Here is a 27,657-nt window from a genome sequence, read left to right on the forward strand (position 1 = left end):
TGCAAAGAGATTACCTCGGAAAATCTGGTCCATAGTTTCTTGTGCACCTGTTACCTTTATTTATTGGACTTGTTTACTACTTAGATAGTTAATAATTTTTAAAAGCTGTAGTCACTCATTTAACAGGCTCTTTGATGGATAGCAATATTTTTTCCACTTCTGATCCACAGTCCAAAAATAAGGAAAAAAAAATATGTGAACTTTACAATGTGTTCTCTACCCCTACTCCAGCGACCAAAGATCAAAATCTGAGAACAGGACATGCCTGAAGTACTGTACAATGACCAGATAGGATGGCAAAAACTCCTTTGCGAATGTAATGAGTAATAATGAAGGTGCACATGAATAGAATAGAATAGAATAACTATTGATATCCCACGAGATATCAAACATTCAAAGTTGAGCCATAAACAAAACATCAACAGGTAATACAAGAACAATTTCTATTTATATTACACCTTTAACGTAGTAAAACATTGTAAAGCATCATACACAAGTGTTATCAGAAGATGCAAGAGATGGAAAACTGTGGGGGGAAAAGAGAATTCCAGTGCTTACGTTCATGGGAATAGAAAGTGATTGACAAGGAATGATGAAAATCAAGGGTGTAGAAGAGGCCAGAACTGGGTTAGTTGGGTCATTGAGTACTGCCCTGCTCATCTTTTACACTTAACTGAAATGGAGACGGAGTCTCATTTAATATCTCATCCAAAGGCAGTAGTTGCAAAAAGATTATATTTCCATTGTGTGTTTGAATTGTGTGATGCTTGTTATGGAAAGAGATGATATTTTCACTGTTCTCAGCACAGAGTTGCAGGAAGCTGGGACGCTGCTCCAACAAGCTGTTTGAGAGTACTGAAACAGTGAAAGGTCATGGGAAATGCTATGCATTACCAGTACATGAGTGAAAAGCTGACCTCATGAGTCAAATGAGTCTTTATTACTTGTGGTTATGTTGTCGTAAGAAATTAGTGTTGGATTTATAAATTGCATGAGATAACAGAACAGATGAACCACAAATATAGCTAAAACAAAGAACAAAAAAGTTCTCTCAAAAATAAAGGATTAAAGGTTTTTTTTCCAAAAAACCTGTGTTTTACACTATACTATTGTCAAGTTACCTCATGATTAGCAAACTAAAATCTTCAATCAGTTCATGTAGACATATACTTCATATGTAGCAGTTACACTGTAATCATTGCAGTTCAAACAGTGAAAAATTAACATTTACATCAAGATTTCAATTAAAATCTATTTCATTGTACTAATCAAGCTGTTGTGCAGTTTGCAAAGATGGTCATTAGTTTTTGCTAAACAAGCTATGAAGCAGTAATTTATGTGAATCCATACTGTACTCTATTGCTTACCAGGAAGAGAGATCCATTGATGGTAAATAGAAACTGAAGTACTTCAGGACATTTCAGAGTGGTTCACCAAACCAAAATGTGTCATATAAATAATGAAGACATACCCAACCAGGAATTTAAAAAACAATTTTTCAAAACAAAATAAACATATTCTTTGGCAGCACAGTAATTATCTTCACATTATCACCTTTTTTAAATTGGGACTGCTCTTGCATCTTCCACTTCAAAATTATTTCCGCATTCTCTTAGTGAATAAAAATGCTATTCAACCTTCAGGTATAGCACGTGAAGACAACATGTTCAACAATACAAATTTTAGTTCAAAACATAGTTTGCTTTACCTGGGCTCCTCGAGAGTAGGAACGGAAGATGGTGCAGAACCTGCCCTGACCAGATGTATCCCTGTAGATAAAATTAAACAGTAAAACATTTTTAAAAAATCAATTAAAAAACAAAGAATGTTGCCATTATTTAATAAAGGAACAGAATTATGCATTTTTCAAACTTAGATATTTTACAAGCACAGACTTGCAAGTACAACATAAAGGTTGCAAGTAGAAAAGATGACAGCAGCATGTTTCTTAACCCCTTTGGACCATCATTGACCGTGTTTAAGAAAAATGTTCCATTGTAAAAAAACGAGAGTATTGTGGTCAGTGCAAGGAATGCAGTTTAAAATATTTGAAAGCATTTTTCTCAGCCTTTGCTAACACCACACTGTATTTAACATATATAAAGATGTGAATGTAATAACTTGATGGGTGGCACGGTGGCACAGTGGTTAGCACTGCTGCCTCACAGCGCCAGAGACCCAGGTTCAATTCCCGCTTCAGGCGACTGTGTGTGTGGAGTTTGCACATTCTCCCAGTGTCTGTGTGGGTTTCCTCCGGGTACTCCAGTTTCCTCCCACAGATTAGGTGAATTGGCCATGCTAAATTGCCCGTAGTGTTAGGTGAAGGGGTAAATGTAGGGGAATGGGTCTGGGTGGGTTACGCTTCGGCGGGTCAGTGTGGACTTGTTGGGCCGAAGGGCCTGTTTCCACACTATGTAATCTAACCTAATCTAATCTAATATCACTGGTCTGGGGTTAAGTGCATCCCTGCACCAGGCAGAACTCTCTCACAGCTGCACTTCCATGATTTTAATTCAGTGTTCTGTCCTATCTCAATGATTTAACAAATAAACATATCACTTGGTGGGATTTTTGAACAATGAAAATCCAAATGTAATTATGGAGCAGTACCAGGTTAGGCCAAACATGGGAAGGGAGAAAAGTGAGACTTAAGGACCGCGGGAGATGTGAAAGAGAAAATAGGCGAAAATTAACTTCCTTGAAGTCCATACATCTTTTTGCACCCATGCCCATCTTTCACGGTTGCAGGGGCCATCAAGAGTGCACTGGCAGGTAATGCTGCAGCTAAACACGAATTGAAAAACAAATAAACAAATTTCCTTCAACAGAATCACTTCGGGATAAAATAATTTGAATATTTTAAATAATTACATTAGTCTGTGTTCTGCACTTTAAGATTTAAATAAACTTGACACGCTGATTATCCATAGCTTGTGATTTGTTAGTAACTGCGTTTTCAGTCTGTCATGTATGATAAAGAAAATATTAACTATTTGTGACTGTTCACAAGTGCTTAGTTGTACAGGTTTCATTGTTCACTGTACACAGTTCCAAAGAGTGACTGAATTTGAAACAGTTTTTCTCTCCACAGATACTGCCCAACTGGCTGTGTTTCTCCAACTCTGTTTTCAATTCTTTCACTTTTTGCTCTCCAGCATGCACAGTATTTTGGTATTCAAAGGAACAAATAAAGATGAGCAAGAATTAGACAATAGGCCAGTGCATTTTTATGTGGGATAGAATGAAAGTAGCTTTTCAAGGAATGCTTTGTTTCATTGAAGGTGATGAGAACAATATAGGAAATCTAATGGTGTGCGCAAGATAGAATAGCAATAAAGATTACATAAATTCAGATATTTGCATACACAAATGAGAGAATGAGGGGGTGTGAGAAAACCAGCAAGGTTAGAACCTTGAATTTTTTTTCTTTAATTATCCACCTTAGTGGATGGAGGAAAACTATTGACATAAGGTGGATAGAGTAAGTGAACATATTCTGGGGTGGGGGAAGGAGGTTAGTCACTACTACAGGGAGCAAGACATCACGATTTGAAGCTCAGAAGAGAGACAGAAAAGGAAGAAAGGTTTAGGATTGTGGCAAGATGGAGATACAGGATGTAACTGACAAAGAGACCAATTGAGGTTTTCTTGAGGAGCTGGGAGGAGCTCTCCTGCTCCTGCTAGCTGACAAGGACTGCAAAAAGGAAAATTTATTTTCTTCTGCTCCCAGTTCCTTTTCAGTACCAGGTTTCCCAAAACCTTGGAAAATGGCAACTTATGTGCCAACCATTAAATAGTTATATGTCAGGCTTCCAGTTGTGCTGCAGGAACCAGATTTAAATATGTTAATAGAGTGATTTATTTCCAACGTGGGACTTCCATGATAAGAAAACTGTTGCTGTCAAAACATTTCTGCTAATCCCATGTCCCTGGTAAGTAGACCTATCTGCTCTCCTTGGCTGCAGCAGCAGGCCCAAGCAGTTTGGTGGCTTCCAAACCAACTGGACTTCAACCTGTCCGACTGACTACTGTGAAAACCGGCAGAAATTTAAAGGGACACTGCAGGTGAAAAATATAGGATGTCCAAGAAACCTGTTCTTCCAAAATTTCCTGACCTTAAAGCAATTTCTTGCATGGAATGAGATAACCTAACCCCATCCGCAGGCTAAAATTTAGGCTGCAATGTTTATTTTTTTTAAATGTGGCATTACAGATTAGTTCATATCAAAGACTACAGAGAGACTGAGGGATATTGTTTTGTAATTGTACAGAATGTTTTTGGTGAACTCAGAATCTACGAAAGGAATTGTATTTCAGGACCTTAGGAAATGGGACAGCAATTAGAGAGAATGGAGGATCAAAGATAAGCTTTTACATATGAGATCATTGTGTGAGGTTGAAACTGTGAAGGAAACACTGTTCAACACAACAATACAGTTGACAACGTCAGCAAGCACTAGGCAATGGAGGGGTCATAAGAAGCCTAAGAACTGGAAGTATAGAATGACAAGAATTAGGAGACGTATCTTATGAATGGAGATTACTTTGGTGATAGCAGTTTGGGACAAAGGAGAAGTGATAATGTTGTCAGGTATGGATCAAGGTGTGGTGGAATGGGGAGATCAAAATATGGTCAAGAAGTGCACAGCCCAGATTTCTTCTCTCACATAAAGAGTTTCCAGAATCAGGCCTCACGGTCTAAAGATACAAGACATACCAGTTAGGACTGAGATGTGGAGAAATGTTTTCATTCAGAGACTGATGAGCTTGTGGAATTTGCTACTACAGAAAGTAGCCAAGGCCAAAACATTAGGAGAAAGTGAGGACTGCAGATGCTGGAGATCAGAGTCGAAAAGTGTGGTACTGGAAAAGCACAGCCGGTCAGTCAGCATACGAGGAGCAGGACAGTCCACCTTTCGGGCATAAGCTCTTCATCAACATTCCTACGAAGAGTTCATGCTCGAAACATTGACTCTCCTGCTCCTCAAAGGCCAAAACATTGTATGATTTCAAGAAGGAGTTGGAAATAGCACCCGCGCTAAATGGATCAAAGGATATGAGGGAAAACAGGAAGAGGCTACGGAGTTGGATGATCAACCATTACTACAATGAACAGCGGAGCAGATTCTAAAAGCTGAATGTCTTACATCTGCTCCTATTTTCTAATGTAGTAGGCAAGTCAATTCATTTCAGATATTAATTATTGAGTAAGATTCAAAATCACAACTTACTTTCTGACTGTACACACATTTTGGCTGGGTAAAATCCTTACCTGCTAAACCCCTCTATCATCCCTTTTTAAAAAAAAGTACAAAGTGGGAGGAGAGACGTAGCATTATTTGATTGTTACTGGTACGACATGAAAATACCTTATTACTTGCATAGCTACTGTGTACAGATGAGAAATTGGGAAACGCATCAAATATCCCTTACCACATACCTCAAACCTCTGATTCCACATCCTTCATATCACTTACTTTGTAAGTCTCCATAAAGTAGGGCTACCTTTAATTTTGCTGAATGACAGATCGAAAGATAATACTAAAATAAAATAGAGTGGCAGAAACATGTTTAAAGTAGGGAAGGGGGGGTTGGCCAAAATCATTAGTTCCTAGCATTAGTTCATTAATGTCCATGTGAAGGATCTGTGGCAACATATTGCAAGGACAATGCCATTTGGGCTATCTAAGCTCCCCTCATGCACAATAATTTATCAACTTAAAATAGCAGGAATTAAAACTAATTTAATAAGACACAATGAACGAGCACCTGGTGATGTAGGATAATGCAAATCCAATAGTGCAAAGTTCAGCGAGAGTAACACTTACACAGAAACCAAATGTGCATCATCAAAATTCATAAGGTCTACTTGGGGGTAAATTACATTGTATATCAGGCAAAGAAAAACTTCATCAGCTAACCATTTCAAATTCCACTTTCCTTTCTGAGATGTCACAAAAACATATGGTGTGCTAAATACCAAGGAGGAAAGTCTTAGATCATAGAACATTATCAACAGATTAGTCAGATGAACAGATGGAAAATAGAATTATTCTTGAACATTGTGAGATGATGCATTTTGGGAGGACTAACAAGGCAAGGGAGTACACATCGATTGATAGGTTTCTAGGAAGAAGAGAATATCAGAGTGACCTTGATGTGCAATTTCCACAGATTCCTAAGGAGGACAAGGTAAGTAGGTAAGGTAATTAGGAAGCACATGGAATATTGCCTTTTTTAGATGAGACATGAAATACAACAGCAGGAAGGTGATAGTTGAGCTGTACAGGATATTATTTGGACGACTGGGGGAATACTGTATGCAAGTCTGGTCATCACACTACAGGAAGGATGTGATTGCATGGGAGAGGGTGCAGAGGAGGTTCACTAGAGAGCTTAAGCCCAGAAGATAGATTTGACAGGCTGGGACTATTTTCCTGAGAATGAAAAAGTTGAGGGTCGGGGTGGGGGTATATGAGTGGTGTAAACACAACTGAGGGGCATAGATACAAATGAACTTTTCCCCTTAGTACATGGGCATAGATTTAAAGGGCAAGAAGTTTAGAGGGGATTTAAGGAAGAAATCTTTTCACCCAAAGGGTGGCAGATATCTGGAAGTTAATGCCTCAGAAGTATTACAGCATTTCAGAAGTATTTAAATGATTACTAAAAGCACCATAAAAGCCTAAAATGTTACAGGCCAAATGCTGAGAAATGGGACTAGAACAGATAGGTGCTTGATGACTGGCATAGCCACCATGAGCCAAAGGACCTTTTTGTGAGCTCGGGTCAATTCGGATTCGAAATGTATTCTTAAAGGAAACCTCTTCTAAACTAATAATAAACACGAATGCCCAGTTTCCGTGAAATTATACATTGTTTCAAATACTTCAAAGAAATAACATTTTACATTTAAAGAAGTTAAAATATTTGTGAAGTCTCAAATTCCACTCAAAGCAAATTCTCAACAGTGTCATTAGCCTTGGTGACTTGGAGTTAAGTGAAACTGAATTATTATATGACTGTGTACTCATTTAACATATATGTTATTTTCAGCACAAAAAGAAATTAAGCATTAGGAGTAAGAATAACATAATAATCAAGTAATGTTCATGCTGTCATATTTCATGAAAATCAAATAATAAATAGAGGTTCTTTGCAAAACTTTGATTGCAAAAGTAAGGGATCATTAGTTCTAACCATTTACTGATTAATGGGGATCATCTAATGATTATAGCATCGTTCAGTCTTGTAGCTATTGTCTGTGTTATGGACTAGGCCAGACCACTCAAGACATTCTTAAACGGGCAGCTCAGACTGTAACTTTACAATTTGTCTTTGTAAGTGTACAGTGAAAATTACCCAGAGTAAGTTAGCTCAGTTGACTACCAGGTTTTAAAACAGACAAATATTTATTCACAAAATTAGGGAAAGAAACACAAAGAACAGAATATAGAATACCCACAGAACTCACCCTATCCCAGACTAGATTTAATTATGCTGTTTTGAATACAGAGGAAACTCGATTATCCAAATATCAATTATCTGAACAGAATCCGAAGGCCTCATGAAACCATTATAACAAAGTGGTGTTGCTGACATTGGTCTTTTGTTAACAGTACAGGATCAATGACGGTTACCTGCACTGAAGAAGATGGGACTAGAACTGATAGTTGCATAAAAAAGGTGTTAATAATATTGGTGCAACACCGAAGTCAGTCAATTGCAGCAGTGTTAAAATAATTTTAACTGACCAATGGTGCAACGATCGCGCCTTTAGTTTAATTGAGGACTACGGGGTGGAGGGGGGTAACTTGCACAGAAAGTGGTGTGCAAGCATTGCAGCGAAGAGGTCTTAATGATTCTGGCGCAACAATCTTAGTCATTCAATTGTCACAGTGTTGAAAGAATTTTAACACATGAAAATGACTGACATGCCGAAGGATTCAAAATGCATAACAAAATCAGTGGTGTCTTCATTCCCTCTACAACTTTTTTCTGAGTTCGTATCTGGTGTAACTGATCGAGTTTGTTGTACGTACTTACCATGTCTGTGAAAAGAAAGCGGACCACAGTGACAAAAAGTAAGATTTTACAGTGTTTGGATCATGGTGAAAAGGCATCGAAGATTGCACAGGAGTACAACATTGGAATAGCAACCTTGTCCGACATCAGGAAAACAAGACCGGCAATTAAGAAATTAATCAGCCAAGTGACACGGCAAATGCTCTAAAAAGAAAATTCATCAAGCCAGCAAAGGATGAGCAACTCAACCAAGGTTATATTTTTGTGGTTTTCACAGCAGCATGAAAAGGGAATTCCCGTATCTGGCCCGATGATACTGGAAAAAGCTGCCAGTTTCCATGAACTATTCCACTCCGATGAGTCTGATCACAGCGTGTCATTGGGCTGGTTACAGCACTTCAAATATCGTCACGGCATTGGGCAATTCAGCGTCCTTGGACAAGAGAAGTCTGTGATTGACAGCACCATGGAAGGCTACAGAATGAAACTGCAATCCATCATTAATGAAGGAAAGTATGAACCTGAGCAATTATATAATAGTGATGAAAGTGGATTGTTCTGGTGTGCACTACCGGATAAAACGCTTGCGTTCAGCACAGAAAAGGAGCTATCGGGACATAAAGTGCAGAAAGATCACATCATGATTTTCCCTTGTTAACGCCACGGGCACTCATAAATTACCGCTTGTCTGCATTAGGTGATATGTTAATCCGCGTTGCTTCACAAATTGTAACAAGATCTCATTTCCCGTGAAGTACAAAACACAAAATAAGGCATAGATGACATATTCACCTTTGTCATTATGATTCCATGAAGGTTTTGTACCAGCTGTCAGATCACATTTGGCAAGCAAAAAACTTAAGCAACACACTTTACTGCTTGTTGACAACACGGTGGCACACACTGTGAAAAGCAGCCAGTTAGAATCAGCAGACTGAGCTATCAAGTGTTTGTTTTATCACCCAACACCACTTCAAGATTACAGCCGCTTGATCAGGGAATCATTGCAATTCTGAAAAAATATTATTGCTGTGACATATTTCGTGCCATCCTGGGTGAAGACAATGCAGAGAAAGGACTGCAGAAAATGATGAAGGCATTCACAGTCAAGGACACTCTGTTCATGATTGCTGAATCTTGGGACCACATCAAACCATAGACAATCCCAGAGTGTTGGTACAATGGCTTGCATGTTAGGAGCCATGCCAGTGAAGGGGACACCCGTCCAGAACAAAGGCTAACCACTGACATCACCAAAAGCTGCAAACAGGTGGGTTTAGGAGACATTTTAGAGAATGAGATCAATGGTTGGGTGAACTTTGACAACGACATTGGAACAGAGACACTCATTGATGATCAGCTAGTCAACATAGTCACAGAAGAACAGCAGGAATGTACGGATGGCGTGGATACTAAGGAAAATCTGATACAGACACCACCTCCAGTCCCCATTAACAAAGCCATTGAAGTTTGTGACTTTTCATGGAGTGGTATGAAGCACAAGATGAAGTTGATGCATCTTTGCCAAATGTTACTGTTCGCAAAAAAAAAGAGACAGCAGCACCTCAAGCAACAGTGGCTGGATATTTTCTTTGGAAACAATAACCAACTTCCACCTCAAATGAATTATTTTTACTGCTCAGGTACAGAAAAAGTGATTTGATTTGTAAAACATCATGAATTTTAAGTGACAGCCAGTGTTTATACAAATTTTAGAGATTGAATGAAAACAAAACTCTGTAAACATGCTTTTTAACGCGATTATGGGCAGCTCAGCCTCCTTTGTTTAAGGTCAAATCAATTTAAAGTATAACCAATTATTTGAATGAAAACCTGCCTGCCCATGGACAATCAAGGTTCCTCTGTATACAAAACAGTCGCAGTAAACAAACACACTTAAACACCATAAAAATGAAACAAAGGCTTACAGGTCTAAGTTAGAAGGGCAGAAGGAGAGAGAATTTAGCAGCCTGTTTCCACGCAGCTCCACAGCTGAACTCCCAACAAGGTTCTGAACTGAACTGTTCAGCTAAAGAGCTGGCCACCATGTCCCCTTGACTTATACAGGTTACTTTTAAAAACATGAAAGCTTTGGCCTAAAGTCTCACTATCCTTTTATCTCTGTACCAAACCCAGCCGTTTCAGAGCCTGGCCTCTTTACAACCCCTCTGAAAGAAAAACCAAGGACACAGTACCCTGGAGAAAAGGAACAGCTTTGAGAAAAAAGGACCAGCTTTGTGACATCTGCATGGATATGATTCATATTATCACAGCTGAACTTTTCACTAACCAGCTATCAACCTCAACATCTAAATCACAAAATATAGCACAAAAAAAATCAGTAAATGAATCCAGTAGTTTTGGTGGTAACTAATTAAAATTATAGATACTTATAACTGCATAAAATCAATTCTATTTCCATTCTGTGGATTCCAATAAATGCTGCAGTCCCCAAGGTCTCCAACTCAGCACCTGGAGTTCAGCATGAAATGGATACATCAGCAGAATGCCACTGTTTCTAAATCCTGAACATATCCTGGTTGGCAGGATTGGATGGGGTAGGCTGAGCTTTTCAGATGGCTGGGCCTTTAACTGGCAATTAAATGTAGTTGGAGGGCTCTCAAAAATTGAGGGCCAGTTGACAAAAAGGCAACTAACTTAATATTTTCAATTTTTTAATTCCAAGTGCATTTCCAGCCAGAGGTATGAGGTGACTCACTGTTGGGGTGGGAGGGAAGCCCTCATTCACAGGACAGCTACTTTTGCATCCAAGCAAGCTGAGAGTGTCTCTGTGCCTGCTTGGAGTGCTGAACTCAGGCTTTCCCAATATATTCCCAGTCTGCGAAAAGATACCCTCCTCCAAGTAATCAGTGTGGTGAACTAGAGGCCTCAGGAAACACAAAGCCATCCCCTTAAATTTGTCCCTAAATAAGTCTCTGTGAAACTGATCAGTTTGGGCAAGTAAGGGGAATCTTGCATTTTGGTTCCACAACTAATTTTCACTCCTCTTGCCTTTGACTGTCATCCCAACTGAGTTGGAAATCCTGCCCAGTGTGCAGAGGAGGGGGAAGACTTCTAAGATACACTTGACAATTGAAACCTGATTTTTATAAAACATTGGAAAGCAGAGTTCCCAGTTATAATCTACAAATAACTTTAAAGGTCCGTTTGACTTGTGCATCTAATGTGAAAGATGGCAGGAGGGGCACCATTCTGTGCTTCTTTACCTTGCTACACATGGAGTTTTTCAAATGTTTTATTACATGCAGTTATTTTTCAGAGTTTTCATTTGGCTATACATTATTGTATTGAAGATCTCAAATTTATGCTGTATTTACTACTCTGCAATTATTTTGGTGCAAATGATGCTTGACTTCAGTGTTCCTTAGTCTTCTTTCTTCACTTTGATATTACACTGCTTTATCACAAATTCCCCATTTTTCATTGTTTCCATCAAACTGAATGAAAGTTTTTGACGTTTCTTCTTGAAGGGATCATGAGAATTTGAGTGCACTTATTTTTCTTTAAATTATTTAATCTTGGCACATATCCATACATGTCAAAAGTTTCAATCTCACCATTGTTAAATTGTGGGTTTGCAACAGGAAAGAAAACCACAACTAATTCACTTACCATCTTCATAGAAGAAAACCTGTCATCTCGATCACATCTAGTCTCAGTCAATTTTCAAACCCTTTCCGGCAATGAATGACATCTCTGCCGAGTTACACATTCTTACACAAAAAAAAGTGTCCCCTTCATAGGCTACCTGGTTTTTACTGAAGACTACAGATTAGCTTCTTATTCTCTTTATTCTGTCTTTCTTAATGTAATGGCTTTTACTTCTTGTCAAGTGAAATAAATTACCATCATTTTAAATGGAAAACACCAAGTTGGCTTCTTTCCAAGTTGCTTTATTTGACCAAAGGAAATGTGAGAAGCGCTACTGCCACTTAGCCAACCACTCAAACTTTGAAGCAGACAGGAAAGTGTGCAAGTGTTACTAAACACCAAAATTGTTACTTCATCATCTTTTACTTCTACCTGTCTTTACCTAGAACAATTCAATTTGACATCAAAATATCTACACTTAACAGCAATTCTTTCACATTGTTTAAATGTGGCAATTGTTGGTGACCTTGATGGTATCTTAAAATATCAGATTAAATAAACTAATAGGACATAGCTCACCTCTTCAGCAAACTGCATTACTTTCTTGTACGAGTGGGGCAATTCCTTGCTGGCTATGTACTGTAAATTTAATCTAAAACAAATGGGTTATTACAAACCACAGTTGGATTGATTCGAGTCCTGGTTGCCCTGTGAGTATCTGGTGAATTAACTTAATTGGGTTTGCAGACTGTGTTCCAGTGGCCATTGGTCTAGATGTACTAGAACATCTGGAAAGGTCTGGTAGGAGGTGACAATACCTATATTCTTCGAGATCTGCAGAATATTCCAATTCAATTATATTATTGCACAGCAGTCCTCCAGAGAAGAATGTGTGAAGATCATTTTGAAAAGAAAGATTAATTTTGAAGAATGGATTCAAAAGGTTAAAAGCTAAGGACTGAGTTCAACAGGAGTTTTTTTTATATTTTTATGAAATCGAGTGAAATTGAATTTGCTTTTGCAAAGTCTAAATAGAAGCTTTTATGAAAATGGACATAAACTGAGGCGGTTCCTTTCCCACATCCAGAGAAGAACTACGCAAGTGAGATCTCCAAGGATAATTTGACATTAATTCAAAATCTTACAAATTCTGTTAAGTAGCATACAATTGCATTTTTAGTTGTTAACATTCTACTTTACTGGATTCTCCCAACACACTGAAGAGGCTTTTATGTCATAATAGGGAAGATTCGGGTATGGAAAAATTCCCTTTTCATGGCTCTAAACTGTCTTTTCGAAAGAGTACCCGCTATGATATTTGGAAAGCGCTTCATTACACTCAGTCAGTACAAACCCAATTGGAGTTTGTGAAACAAATCCCCACACTGAAAAAGATGAACAAATTAGTTTCTTTCAGAACTGTTATAAAGCACTTACCAGAGTTGTAATTTCACCCGACGCCCATCTAACAGAATTGTTGTTGTCTTGTAATCAATACCTGTCAGGAAAGAAAAACAACTGTTCACAGATTTTTTTAAAAAATCTGGAATGGGTTTGATTATTTAACATTTAACAGAATCAATAAAGTTACAGAAACGTTTTGCTGCATTGATGATTACCCAGATGTGTCTCAGTCTGGGAACATAGTGATAGTGACAGAATACTGCTGTGTATAACCTTAAGCCATGATTTTCTGTTGAGGAACAGAGAGCTAGGCAGAGTAGTAAAAGCAGAGAGTGCTCATGTTATTGCATTACTGCATTATCCAAAATACTGCAGTCTTTGAAAGTGATCAAATTGAGTGTTTGCACAAGACAATTCTTGCAATACTGTAACTTACAAATAACTCGAGATATAATTAGAAAATTGGGGAGTTTGTTGGCCTTTCTTCCTCCTTCCGCCAAAACAAAAGGACTATGTTAATTTTTTTTTACAACTTAGTTACTAAGATCAAAACTAAATAACTTCAGAATTACATTAATTCTCTGGGAATATCATACATGTTAGGTGTCAAATTTATAAGCTAAAGTTTATTTTTTGGGTTCATGAGAGAATTTTATTTTGTCTTCAAACGATACATCAGATACCATCATAATTAAGAAAGACTGTTAGCAATGTGGATCACATCATATTGATATTTGAACATACATCTGTTATGATTTGGAGGTGCCGGTGTTGGACTGGGGTGGACAAAGAAAAATCACACAACACCAGGTTATAGTCCAACGGGTTTACTTGGAAGCACTAGCTTTCTGAGTGCTGCTCCTTCATCAGGTAACTAGATTAGATTCCCTACAGAGTAGAAACAGGCCCTTCGGCCCAACAAGTCCACACCGACCCTCCGAAGAGCAACCCAACCAGACCCATTTCCCTCTGGCTAATGCAGCTAACACTCCTTTGGAGTCATACCTAACAAAAAGAAAGATCCTTGCAATTGTTGGAAGTCAGATGTATCAGCTGTAGGACATCATGCAGTCTAAAAGCTGTTTGAAGTTGCATTGCAACCACACCGACCCTCTGAAGAGGAATCCACCCACACCCATACCCATTCCCCTATACCCCTATACCTAAGGCTGCGGGCAATTTAGCATGGCCAATTCACCTGACCTGCACAGCCTTGGACTGTGGGAGGAAACAGGAGCACCTGGAGGAAACCAAAGCAGACACGGGGAGAATGTGCAAGCTCCATACAGACAGTTGCCTGAGGCGGGAATTGAATCTGGGACTCTGGTGCTGTGAGGCAGTAGTGCTAACTACTGAGCCACGGTGGGACAGGGTCATAAGACACAGAATTTATACCAAAAGATCAGTGTCATGCAATTAAAACAATATATTGAACAAACCTAGACTGCTGTTAATCAAGTCTTTCATCTTCTGCAATGGGTTGCAGGTTTCAGTTAATTCATATGTAAATCCCAGAACTTCCTTTAGGTCACATTCTCGAGATAACTTAAGGTTTATAAAAAAGGGTGACATCTCAGCTCAGTAAAGGTACAATCTGTCCATATCCCAATCTTGAGTCAGACTGGTTCTATTTCCAAATTAGGAACTTATAAAATGTTATAAGGATTGCCTGCCTGGAAGGTGTGTGTTTTTGAGCAAATTCACCCCATAGACTTTGTCTGCATGTAAGAGAGAGAGAGAGAGAGAGAGAGAGAGAGAGAGAGAGAGAGAGAGAGAGAGAGAGAGAGAGAGAGAGAGAGAGAGAGAGAGAGAGAGAGAGAGAGAAAAAAAAATGAAAATACATCAGAAAATGTGTATTTGCGTGAGTGTGATGGTCTATGTGAGAGGATGTGTGCATGGGTGTGAGTGTTATATTATAGGAACGTAATAGATATACCAGGGAGGTACAGAGAAACTTTACACAGATGATACCAAAATCTACCAAGTATATAATTCAGATCAAATTAGATTCCTACAGTATGGAAACAGGCCATTTGGTCGAACAAGACCTTCCAAAGAGTAATCCACCCAGACCCATTCTTGATGAAGGGCTTATGCCCGAAACATTGATTTTCCTACTCCTCGGATGCTGCCTGATCTGTGCTTTTCCAGCACTACACTCTCGACTCTGAGCTTGAGCATCTGCAGTCCTCACTTCCTCCTAGACCCATTCCCCCACCCTATATTTACCCCTGACTAATACACCTCACACAATGGTCAATTTAGTATCTGATCTGCACATCTTTGGATTGTGGGAGGAGACTGGAGCAGCTGGAGGAAACCCATACAGACATGGGGAGGAAACTCCACATAGACAGTCACCCAAGGTGGGAACCAAACCTGGGTCCCTGGTGCTGTGAGGCAGCAGTGCTAGCCATCGAGCCACCATGCCACCAAAGATTGACGGAATCTCTTTTCCTTTAAAAGAAAAGTTTAGTGGTGACCTAATTGAGGTTTTGTAATTAGGTAAGGTTTTGAAGGAGTGGACAAAAGGAGACCTTTTCACCATAATTGGAACCAGGGGTAAATACAAACAGAGGAATTAGGACTGGGTTGCTTGGGGGGGGGGGGGTGGGGGGAGGTTACCATTCCCACCAATAACCTTAGTTTCTTGACTAACAAGACAGTCAATTTACCTCTATCATAAAAGTATTTAATGTTCACGCTACTACTGCTCTCTGGGAGGAGAAAATTGGATGGGCTCATGATCCTAAAAAAAACTTCTATACTGCCTTAAATGGGAGATCCCCTATTAAATTATGCCCACTAGTTCTGGTCTCTCCCAGAAGGAGAGAGAGCCTTTCAACACCTGCCCTGCCATGTCTCCTCAGGGTCTTTTATATTTCAATAGAATCAACACTCATACTTCTGCACTCCAATGGATTTGGATACAGCATATCAAACTTTGCTCAATAACTGGTCACCAATCTAAGGTAGTAATCAAGAAATCTAATAGGGATTTCAGAGAAATGTCCTTACCCAAAAAAAAGAGTTGTCAATGTGAAACTTACTACCTCTGGAAGTGGCTGAATTGAACAGGACAATTACATACCAAAAAGGTGAATCTGGTTAAGTGCAGATTCCAGTAAGTTTAGCTGAAGTTGGGAGGAAATTCAAGTGGACCATAAATGTTGGGTTGAATAATACGTTTCTGTACTGGCTACATTATATGGTGATGGACTAAGCTTTGTCCTCATATTTATAAGAATATATGAAATAGGAGTAAAATTAGGGCAGACAGTTCCTCAAGCCTAATCCATCATTCAATAAAATAATTTTCCCCGACCAAATTGCATTTTGCTGTGACCACTGATCTCACTTGAGATCATGAAAAAGATATTACCAGATCAGGTCACTCTAGGCTGCCTCACAGCTGTGGATTGCACTGTAAAGATCTAGCAGCAGGTAATGAAATGCTGCATGGCACAGGACAGCCTGAAAGAAAACATTTTATAGGAGAGGGTGAAAACCCTTATTGGGTTGAACTAGTTCCATAAAATGTTGTGGTTAGGCATTTAAATTTTAAGGAGAATAGGCCATTACGAAAGACTAACTTCTCAGCAATCATTATTATTGAAACCACAAAATCCAATCCAATAACTTCTCCCTTGCATCATAATGTTACTGCCAAGTGATGTGAAAAACGTCAAGAAAAATATTTGATGATTGTTGATCTTTATGGATTTTATTTCTTCAGATGTATGAAGTCACCCATATCCTACCTTATGAGCAAATGTGGAAACAATATGTGGCAAACTAGTAAAAAAAACAAGATAGTTAAATTTGTCACATAACATTTCAGTGTTTTTGCAATGTTTGAAACGAGGAACATCATTGCTAAGCTGCTATACTACATAATTTGGTGGGTGCCTAGAGACTGAAATTGAGTTAATATTTTGTTGTTTCCGTATATTTTCACATTACGATAGTAGGAATTTGGATCTCTCATTTGTACATTATTTAAAGTTGCCATAGTTTGCAGAGGATCATAAAACTGCTTTCTCAGAGAGTGGTGGTTTAACCGGAGGGTTTACCTGATAACCTCAGCTGCTGCAGGAAATGAACCTTGCTGTTAACATCACTCCGCATTGCCAACCAGTCATCTGGATTAACTTATGTCTCGATTATATAAGAGTTTCACAAAAATTCCTTCCTCTGCATTCAGTTGGACAGAATGCAAGTTAAGTTTAGATTAAGTAGCTACTTTCAGGTGTCAAGTTGATCTAAAACTCTACCTTGAGCATTTCTCATCACAAGTAGTCCTCATTTAACAGTGTCCCACTTAACGTTATTTTATTTTAATGTTGTTTATTCTTTGGGCTTGTTTTACTTTAGTTAAGTGTCACCATTTCAATTTTAGCATAATTTGCATGCATTGTTAGCATTTATCATCATCAGAAATCTGCATCGAGGACTGCATCCTAGATTTGTTTTGGTTTTGCACAAGGTGTCGCCTTGATATCCTGCCTTGTTTCACTTCTTGCCCCCCTTGAGTCAAGGTTTGGTCTGCCCTTAACTCCTGGGTTTTCACTTCCCTCCTGAAATTTAACTGCAGTCCGAGATTCTGCTTATGTTGGTCAGTGCAGGTCGTCCTGGAAGTCCAGCGACGCCGATGAACCTGTGCCACTAGATGGAGCCTGAATAATCTAACAATGCAATTTATGATATTTATATTTTTTATTTTAAAATTTATTTTTGTTATTTCATTTCCCAACATAAAAACATAGCAATTGAAAGTACTGGTGGCATTGTATTTCAGTTTAGAGGGTGTAGGTATTTTTCCCTCTCTGCTGAGGAAAGCTTGATACAGCTTAGCTCCAGTTTTAACTTAATACTTCACCCTTCACGATCTTCAGGAATGCAATCCTGGCTTTAAATGAGGATACCCTGTAATTTTTTGCCCTGCCTTAAAAAAAACAACACACTACAAAGTGACTTCAAAATGGAAAACAAGAAGAATGGACAAAATTATGTCATTGCATTCGTTGAGCCAAAGATAGTAGCTGAGTCAGGAATAAAATCAAAGTGGTTAAAATTATGATAAACGTACAATGTTTTTGGAAAAGGGAATGCAGAAGTCTTTCCAAAATACTATTATTCCAGCTGATGGTAAGACTGGATAAGTCAGATTGCAGAGTGAAATTTGGTTTGATTGCTCCCCCGATTCTGGTTCTCCTTATCTATTCTAAGAGATTTCTCCTCAAAAAATTGATAGATTTGTTAAGCATGACTTCTCTTTCATTAACCCCTGCTGGCCTTATCCAATCCTATTAATGCTTTCCAAATGTTCTGTTATGTCTTTTACAACGCACCCTAGCATTTTTCTCACTACTGGTGTTAGGCTAATTGGTCTGTAATTCTGTTTTATTTCTTTCTCTCATTTTAAATATAGAGGGGCTACATCTGTAGGAACGGCTTCAAAGTCTATAGATGACCATCAATGCATTCAATATGTCCAGAGTGACTACTATCGTACTCTAGGATCTAGAGATTATGCCAGTCTTTAATCAGCACCAATTAATTTAAATTTCCCGAGAACTGTTTTTTTTAAACTACCACTGATTTTCTTAAATTCTCCCTCTCATTAAACCTTTAATTCCATAGCATTTGTGGGAGGTTACCTGTGCCCTATTTTATGAAGTTAGAACCAAAGTATGTTTTCAATTCTTCTGCCATTTCTTTGTTCCACATTATAACTTCCACAGCTTGACTGTAAGGGACCTATATTTGTCTTTATTAATTGTTTTCTCTTCATATATTTCTAGCAGAGAAGCACAGAAATGAAGAGCTTTCATTGCCTATTTCCAGATGAACATAGGATAGGGGTAGGCCTGCTCCACTACTCAACAGGATCGTGGCTGGTTGAACACTTCAATGTTTCTCTTTACATATACTATTGCCATAACTCTCTGGATTTATTAATACCAATGGTCTATCAAGCAAGCTCTAGTCAGAGTCACACAACACTGAAACAGACCCTTCGGTCGAACAAGTCCATGCCGAACATAATCCCAAACTAAACTTGTCCCATCCACCTGTTCCTGGCCCAAAACCCTCCAAACTGTTCCTATTCATGTATATATCCAAATGTCTTTTAAATGTTGTAATCATACCCGCATCCACCACTTCCTCAGGGATTTAATTCCACATTTGAACCATCCACTGTGAAAAAAATTTTCCTCATGTCTTTTTTAAATCTCTCTACTCTCACCTTAAAAATGTCCCCCTAGTCTTGAAATTCCCCGTCTTAGGGAAAAGACGACTACCATTAACTCTATGTTGCTCATTATGTTATAAACTTCTATCAGGTCATCTCTCAGCCTTGACTTTGGACATACTCAACGATTGAGATTTCAGTGTCCTCAGGAATAAAGAATACCAAAGTTTCATAACCCTCTAGGTAAAGGAAATGTTATTCATCCCAGTCCTAGACATCATTTCCCTTTTTTATTATTAAAATTGTTCTGCCTTCCCCCACCCCCAAGTTCTAGATTTGAAAAATTCTTCTGGCCACTTTAGAACCCTGGTTTTTCTAAGTAATAGTAGTCTTCATGACAACATCACCATCCATTATTTTTCCTGGTCTCACGACCACACACGAACATGCCAACTCACACTCACTGGATGCAGCCTAGGCCACTGGCTTTGGCCACATTCTGGCAGTAGTGCTCCAGAAATAGTCACGTCCTGACTAGACTGCTTCAGTACTGATTAAACACTGGCTTTTACCCACGTGGAAAATTGCTCAGACAGCAATATTCCAATCTGCAACCTCTACCACCAATAAGGACAAGGACAGCAGATATGAAAACATGACCTAAAAGCTCCCTTCCAAGCTACACACCATCCAGACTCAGAACCGTACTGATATTTCTTTACTGTTGCTAGGTCAAAATCCTGGAATGCCTCTGCTCGTAACACTATGGTTGTATACATACACTCCAAGGACTGCAGTCAATCACAAAATCAGCTTACCACCACCTTCTAAAGGGAAATTAGGGTAGAATAGCTATCTGCTGGCCTAGCTAGTGATGCCCACAGTATCTTAAATGGGAAAAAAAGCGCAAAGATAAGATGGGAAGTCTTTCCTTGGTGAATTTTAAGAGCAAAGTAAATAACAAACTCCAGTTAATTGTTCCTTGAGCAAAGTCTGTGTTTTTGCCCATTGATTAAAGTTCCTACATAGTATCTAGAGTCTGGATCCAGCAGGTATCAGCATTTTTATAGATAGTTTTGGGCATTTCACATCAAATTACATGCAAGTTTGAAATGATTTTACTACAAAACTGCAAGAGAACAATTAAAATATGCCTCATACTAACGACATCTAAAAGTGCTTCAGTAAACAATTTCAGAATTACAGTTTCTGTTGTTCATCTTGTAAGAAAAAGCAACAGCAATAATCATGGATGATTTTAGTAAGCATATAAACTTGAGGGAGTCTATAAGCATATAGACTGGAGATCATTTCTCAGAGAAATGTGTTTTGGAGCCAACCAGGGAGCAGACTTTTCTGATTTGGTATTATGTAGTGAGGTTTAATACATGATTCTCTAGGGAAGATTAATCATAGCATGCTAGAATTTCAAATTCAGTTGCAGGGTGAGAGACTAAAGTCCTACACTAGCGTTCTGGTGTTCAACCAAAAGTATGCACAGGTATGAGGATGAATCTCAACCTAGCAGACTGGATAAGAAGCCTAAAAGATAGTCGATGAGTAGTGGCAGATACTTAAGGACATACTCAATTGTTCCCAACTAAAATATATTCCAGGAAAAAAGAAAACTTGTAAGAGGGCTAAAAATATCCATGGCGAAAGTGAGGACTGCAACTGCTGGAGATAAGAATTGAGAGTGTGGCGCTGGAATAGCACAGCAGGTTAGGCAGAATCTGAGGAACAAGAAAATCAACATTTCAGGCAAAAGCCCTTCATCAGAAATGAGGCTGGGAGCCTTGAGGTGGGAGATAAATGGGATGAGAGTGGAGCTGGGGAGGGTCCTGAGTCCTGGGTCTCGGCCATCACCACTCCCTTACCATCTGACTCCTGGAGGAAGAACGCCTCATCTTCTGCCTCAGAACCCTCCAACCCCATGGCATCAATGTGGATTTCACCAGTTTCCTCATTTCCTCTCCCCCCACCCCCCCCACCTTATCCCAGTTCCAATCTTCCAGCTCAGCACTGCCCTCATGACCTGTCCTACCTGTCCATCTTCCTTCCCACCTATCCACTCCACCCTTTCCTCTGACCTATCATTACCCCCACCTCCATCCACCTACTGCACTCTCAGTTACTTTCCCCCCCAAGCCCCACCCCCTCCCTTGTAGCTCTCCACCTGAGGCACCTAGCTCATTCCTGATGAAGGGCTTTTTGCCCGAGACGTCGATTTTCCTGCTCCGCTTTTACAGCACCACACACTCGACTAAAAATATTCATGGCTTAGCAAGAAGGTTAAAAGATAACAGGTACAAGTTAGACTGAAGGGTTTGTTTCCATGCTGTATGATTCTCTAACTCCATAATGTAAAGACAAAAACCAAAGCATACCATATTTAAAAGGTGAGTAGCAGGCTGGAATATTGGGGAAACTTTTAAAGATCTACAAAGGATTATTTAAAAAGTCACAACAAGAGAAAAGGTAAATTATGAAAGAAAATTAGTGCAAAGTATAAACATGAATGGCAAAAGCTCTGTAAATATATAAAAAGGGAAGAGAGTAGCCAAACTGAATGTTGGGTCCCTTGGAGGATGCGACCAGGGGGAAGTCAGAAATGGCAGTCACTAAAACAATATTTCATAGAAAGCGGAGAACAATCAACACCACCAGGAAAAAGCACTGGGTAAACTATTGGGATTGATGGCAGGCCAGTTCCCAGTGCCTGATGGTCTATATCCTAGGATCTTCAAGGGACTGAGATTGTGGGTCCATTGGTTGTAATATTCCAAAATTCCCTGGATGTGGAAAATGTTCCAGCACACAATTATTTCCTATTATCTTCACACTTCAGGAATAGTTGAATTTTTTTTCAGTTGTTTAGTTTTCATACACACTGTGACATGCTTTAAATACAGAAAACTACATTTTACTGTGGCTCATTCTGTTTTCACCTTAAATCACATTCATTGAACTCTCAATTTATAAACCATTGGTGTTTTAAATAAAGACTATACATCATATAATTTTGTTTATATCTGGACAGCGATTTCGATTCATATTTGTAGGCAAACATTACAGGAAGGCAAAAGATAAATTATAGCTCACTTAAATCTAGTGTGGTTTTGAAGGCTAACTGATATGCTTTTCATTATTAGTTAAATTATTCTAACAATATTACGTACAATAAAGAATGTATGTCAGAAACTATAGACTTATGCAAAAGCAACTGATTGCATGACTGGCAAACAGCTGCAATTGTAATTACTTCATTTTAGTTTTGGTGAATTGCTATTTCTTTTCTGACTGAATGCACAAGGAGAGTTTAATTCCAAAGCTCAAAACAATAAATGCTGGAAGTCTCAAAAGAAAACAGAAAATTCTGACATTGGCCTTTGCCTTTGGCCTCAAACTGAGCTCAACATATGCTGAAGGAACAGAAGCACGTCTTTCGCTTGGGTGTTTTTCAGCTTTGCAGACTCAGCATTGAGTTCAACATTTTCAGACTGTATATCTCCACACCCACGTTTTTGGGCAGTGATGACTGTCTTTCCCATTTACACATCCTGCTCTCAACCCATCTTCTGTTTCTTCACTTGTTCCATCTCCTTTTCTCAAATGATTTCTCCTCCTTCAAGCGACTGCATGCTTTTACTTTTGCGGCTCAATTCAATTAGACTTGCTTGTTCATTACCCATAATGCCTAATATTTTCCAGTTTCTGTTCTCTTGGAACAGATGTTGCATGACCTACTGAGTAATGCCTTCTGTAATTTATTTTTGTTGCGGTGGATTGTTTGTTTCAATGCACAGTTTTTTTGTTTTGGTGCATTTTCGTAAATGGGATAGTTTTTGAGTAATATCTGCAATGCCTTCGTGATTGCTGTATAGAATTCAGTACTAGGCCTACTGCTTGCTGCTTTTTATATATATTATTGATTTAGACTTGGGGTTGCAAAGTGCACATTATGGAATTTGAAGTTAACAAGAAACTTGATAATGCAGTAAACACACAGAGGAACCTGGGAGATGAAATTCATCATGGACAAGTGTGAGATGATAGATATTATGATCAAAATTGTTCAATGTAAAACTTTCATCTTTTATCAGACACTTATTTGATATTATGATCAGAATTGTTTGGTTATACACTTTGTTGGGATGATTGAGGAGAAATAGAGAGTCATAGAGATGTACAGCATGGAAACAGACCCTTCGATCCAACCCGTCCATGCCGACCAGATATCTCAACCTAGCCTAGTCCCACCTGCCAGCACCTGGCCCATATCCCTCCAAACCTTTCCTATTCATATACCCATCCAAATGCCTCTTCAATGTTGCAATTGTACTAGCCTCCACCACTTCCTCTGGCAGCTCATTCCATACGCACACCACCCTGTGTGAAAAAGTTGCCCTTCAGGTCTCTTTTATATCTTTCCCCTCTCACCATAAACCTATGCCCTCTAGTTCTGGACTCTCCGACCCCAGGGAAAAGACTTTGTCTATTTATCCTATCCATGCCCCTCAATTTTGTAAACCTCTAAGGTCATCTTTTCTAAAGAGCGGTGACTACGACTGGGTGAAAATATTCTACATGAAAGCCAACCAAAACTTCTTAAAAGGTTCTGCATAATATCCTTGCTTTTGCACTCAATATCTTTATTTTGTGAACTCAATATATCCTGCCATCAGCATACATAGCTCTCCCAGGTGCCTCTATCCTTGCATATTCTTTAAAGTGTACCACTAAATTTATATTGCCTATCCCCAAACTGCTAAAATGCATCAGTTCAAACTTGCATATTAAATCACATCCGCTATCGATCTGCCCATGCACCACAACAGCTCACCAAGGCTCCTTCAACAGAGCATTCTAAACTCCCAACCTCTACCCCCGAGAAGGATATGTGCAGCTGGCATGGGAGTACCATACCTGCAAATTCTCACATCAGCCTGAACCAGCGTTCCTTCACTCCTGGATGAAAATCTTGTCATTCCCTTAGTACATATTAAGCAGTATAATTTTAAAGAATTCAAGCAGTGACAGATCTAGGCAATGGAAATATTTAAAAAGCACAGAACAGCTTAACAACACAGCTAAAAGAGCATAAGGGATAAATAAAGGCACAGAGCAAAAAACTAGAAAGTCATGCTCAACCTACATAATTTATCCAGAGCCCAGATTATGGTGTGCAATAGTTAAGAATAGACTTGAAAGCTGTGGAGAAACAGTTTAATCAAATTACATAAAGGATAAATGATTACACCTATGTAGATAAACTGGGACATGCTGAAGTTCAAAAAATTAATTTTCTATGGGGTAAAGGGGTGAGCACTGCAGTCTAACAGCGGTTTGAAGTTGTATTGCAAATCTCCTCGGTAGGATTTTTCATGTACATACTTAGGAGGTTGACCACAACACAGTAAAAAGTATGGTTCAAAAAACTTTCGATCTGTGGCTCCTCCCCACTTCCAATTGCTCTCCACTCTTGGATAAGTGGCACAAGGCCAGACGGTGCCTTGAGAGCTTCAAAGTCTAAGATTTGAGAAGATTTGATAGAAGCACTTAAAATCATGAAGAGTTTAGGAAAAAAGTCACTGGAGTGAAACTCTTTCTCATGAATGAAGCATTTACAACTAGAGGGAACAAGATAAATGGCAAAACAATGAGAAATGGTAGGAGGGAAAAAGAAATTCCATTATGAACACTGCCTGATTAGGAGGAGGAAGTAGGTACAATAGTAGCCTTCAAAAGAGAATGTGACAAACACTAGAAGGAAAAACAATCGCAGGTATGTCTGAAACAAATGGGGATGGGAAAGTGAACTGGAGTGTTATTTTAAAAAAAAGTTGAGATAACACCTTGAGCCAAATGGTAGCATCCTGTGCTGTACTGATTCTACATGTAGGCATTGTAACCTAGCTGAACTTCCAAAGGAAACTAAATGGAATTGTTTTGACAAACTGAAAAATACTTGAGAATGTGAGCCATTTTTATTCTAATATCTGTCATTATAGCAACTGAGTGAATTAACTTGTTCTATGAATCTGCCGGAGCAACTGTGGTCTTCATTAATTCTTAGGATGCAATAAAAGCAAGAAATTCCGATTGCATATATATCCTGTTAATGGATAGTGATGTTTATAAATGAAATTTTACACATGTCGGAGGTCATCTGAAGTGCCACTTGAATGTTGTACATCCAGAATGCGTCATGAATTACAGTATTTGGATATTAGTTATATCACAAAGAACTTGTTAAGTCCTGGCCTTGGTTACATTATCTGAGTACAATTGCCTCCTCTTGCAGCTCCCAGCAATTCCCCCAACAGACAACTGAGTTTAAGGACCTTCTTTGTTTCTTCAAATGAAAATCTATTGTTGTTTATAGTATTTTAAAAAATTAACAAGGTCTTTCAAGACCTGTGGGTGGTACAGTGGTAAGCACTGCTGCCTCAGTGCCAGAGACCCAGGTTCAATTCCCGCCTCAGGCGACTGTGTGGAGTTTGCACATTCTCCCAGTGTCTGTGTGGGTTTCCTCCGAGTGCTGCGGTTTCCTCCCACAGCCCAAAGATGTGCAGGTTAGATGAACTGGCCATGCTAAATTGCCCGCAGCCTTAGGTATAGGGGAATGGGTATGGGTATGGGTGGGTTGCTCTTCAGAGGGTCGGTGTGGTTGCAATGCAACTTCAAACAGCTTTTAGACTACAGTGATGTCCTACAGCTGATACATCTGACTTCCAACAATTGCAAGGATCTTTCTTTTTGTTAGGTATGACTCCAAATGAGTGCTGTTTTTCCAGATTTCTATTGAGTCGTCTTGGCAATGCTAGACACAAAGCCATAATTGTTGAAATGCTGCTTGGATGTCAAAGGAAGTGACTCTCACCTCTGCAGTTCAGCTTTTTCGTCCATGTTTGTACAAAAGGTGTAATGAGGTTAACAGCCAAATGGCCTGGCAGACTTGAGAGCAATGGCGACTTGAGAGACCTTTTCTGCTGCCCACCTGACAGAAAACGATCAGACAGATGCAATCCGAAATGCCTTGCACGGCACCCTTCAAAAACCCTTTGATCTTACAAAAATTCTAAACTGTAAACCTAAGAAAGATGACGATGGTCTGGACTTTTATGACAGGTTCTGTTCCACTTATGCCACCTATGCTGGCAATACCTCCTTTAATACAGGTATAATTTCCGCCCAGTTCAATGCACCTTTAATGGAGTGTCTCTCTAATGAAATAGATGAATCCATCCATATTCATGCCCCAGATTGGTCATAAAAACGTAGGTCCCAGATGAAATTACTGGTCACCCATTTCTGGAGTTTGACCAAGTCTAGCCCACCTGTGTCTGTTAAGCACGAAATAGTTCAGAGCCCTGTCTGAGATATGACTGCACTACATGACACCGCAGGCTATCAAATGGCACTGCTGCCCTATATCTCAGGGTGGGGTGATCCATACAGCAATGGCTATGCCAAATACCCTAATGGTCCTGTGGCACCTCACTATACACTAGGCTTCCCTCCTTGCCCTGGCCCAATAAAAATGGCCAGGGACCTCAACACATCCCCCAGACAAATTGTTTCACCTGTGGTTCCTTCGGCTACTGGAGGCACGACTGTCCACACAAACAGTCCTTTGTCAGGCCCATTAGCCGCCCCCCCCCCCCCCCCCCCCCACACACACACACACAACGACAGAGTCACGCAGAACTACAAACACAGTGCCCTGTTCTCCACTCACAACCAGTTCTCTCACTGACTAGCACTTGGCAGACAAGGCCCCTCTCTAGAATGCAAAATTTTCCCATCCTCACCTCCTCTTCTGAAGAGGAGCCCATCCTTTACCTTTGAGTTGAGTCTGCCTGACTACCTTTCCTTTTAGACATCGGTGCTATATCCTTTATGCTAGATGCCGACGTCTGCTCACAGTATCAATCCCCCTTAACTGATGAAAAGCTGATCCTCTCAGTCCTTTCCTCCCAGGTCCAGGAATTTCCCTGACCTCTAAACTCATGGTGCGTTATGGGCAACAGAGTTCCCTTAATAAGTTTGCAGTCACGCCCTCTCTGGGCCTCAAACTTGCTAGTAGAGACATTCTCTGCCATTTGAATCTAACAGTCACTTTGTGTGGATGGAGGAATTAGTATTTCCAGAGTTGCTGACCATCATACCCTTTGGGTACATAGACCACCCCAATGGTGGTCCTTGGACATCTCAGACTTTTCCCTGCCTCCTTACGTACCCCCACCCAGTGAAAAATTCAAACCTCATGCTACTGTTACATACAATCTGGATGTTCTGATATACCAACAGCCCTGTTTGCTCTCTACTTAGGATGGAATGTCCCCATTATGATCCATGCCCTTGTTAACAGCATGCTGGGTCTGTTGTTGTTAAAGTACGTACTTTCCTTTGGCACC

General features: G+C 39.5%; 1 protein-coding gene across 1 annotated transcript in view; it reads right to left on the reverse strand.

Moving 5' to 3' along the window:
- Positions 1–27,657, reverse strand: part of LOC140463878 (ras-related protein Rab-40B) — a 70,637-nt gene that overhangs the window by 15,725 nt on the left and 27,255 nt on the right. The window contains exons 2-3 of the mRNA XM_072558321.1: positions 13,075–13,135; positions 1,709–1,769 (exon numbers count right to left, since the gene is read on the reverse strand). Of these exons, the coding sequence (XP_072414422.1) occupies positions 1,709–1,769; positions 13,075–13,135 (122 nt within the window). The remainder of the gene's footprint in view (positions 1–1,708; positions 1,770–13,074; positions 13,136–27,657) is intronic.

This window comes from Chiloscyllium punctatum, chromosome 39 (assembly GCF_047496795.1).
Source record: "Chiloscyllium punctatum isolate Juve2018m chromosome 39, sChiPun1.3, whole genome shotgun sequence".
In the NCBI taxonomy this organism is placed as follows: domain Eukaryota; kingdom Metazoa; phylum Chordata; class Chondrichthyes; order Orectolobiformes; family Hemiscylliidae; genus Chiloscyllium; species Chiloscyllium punctatum.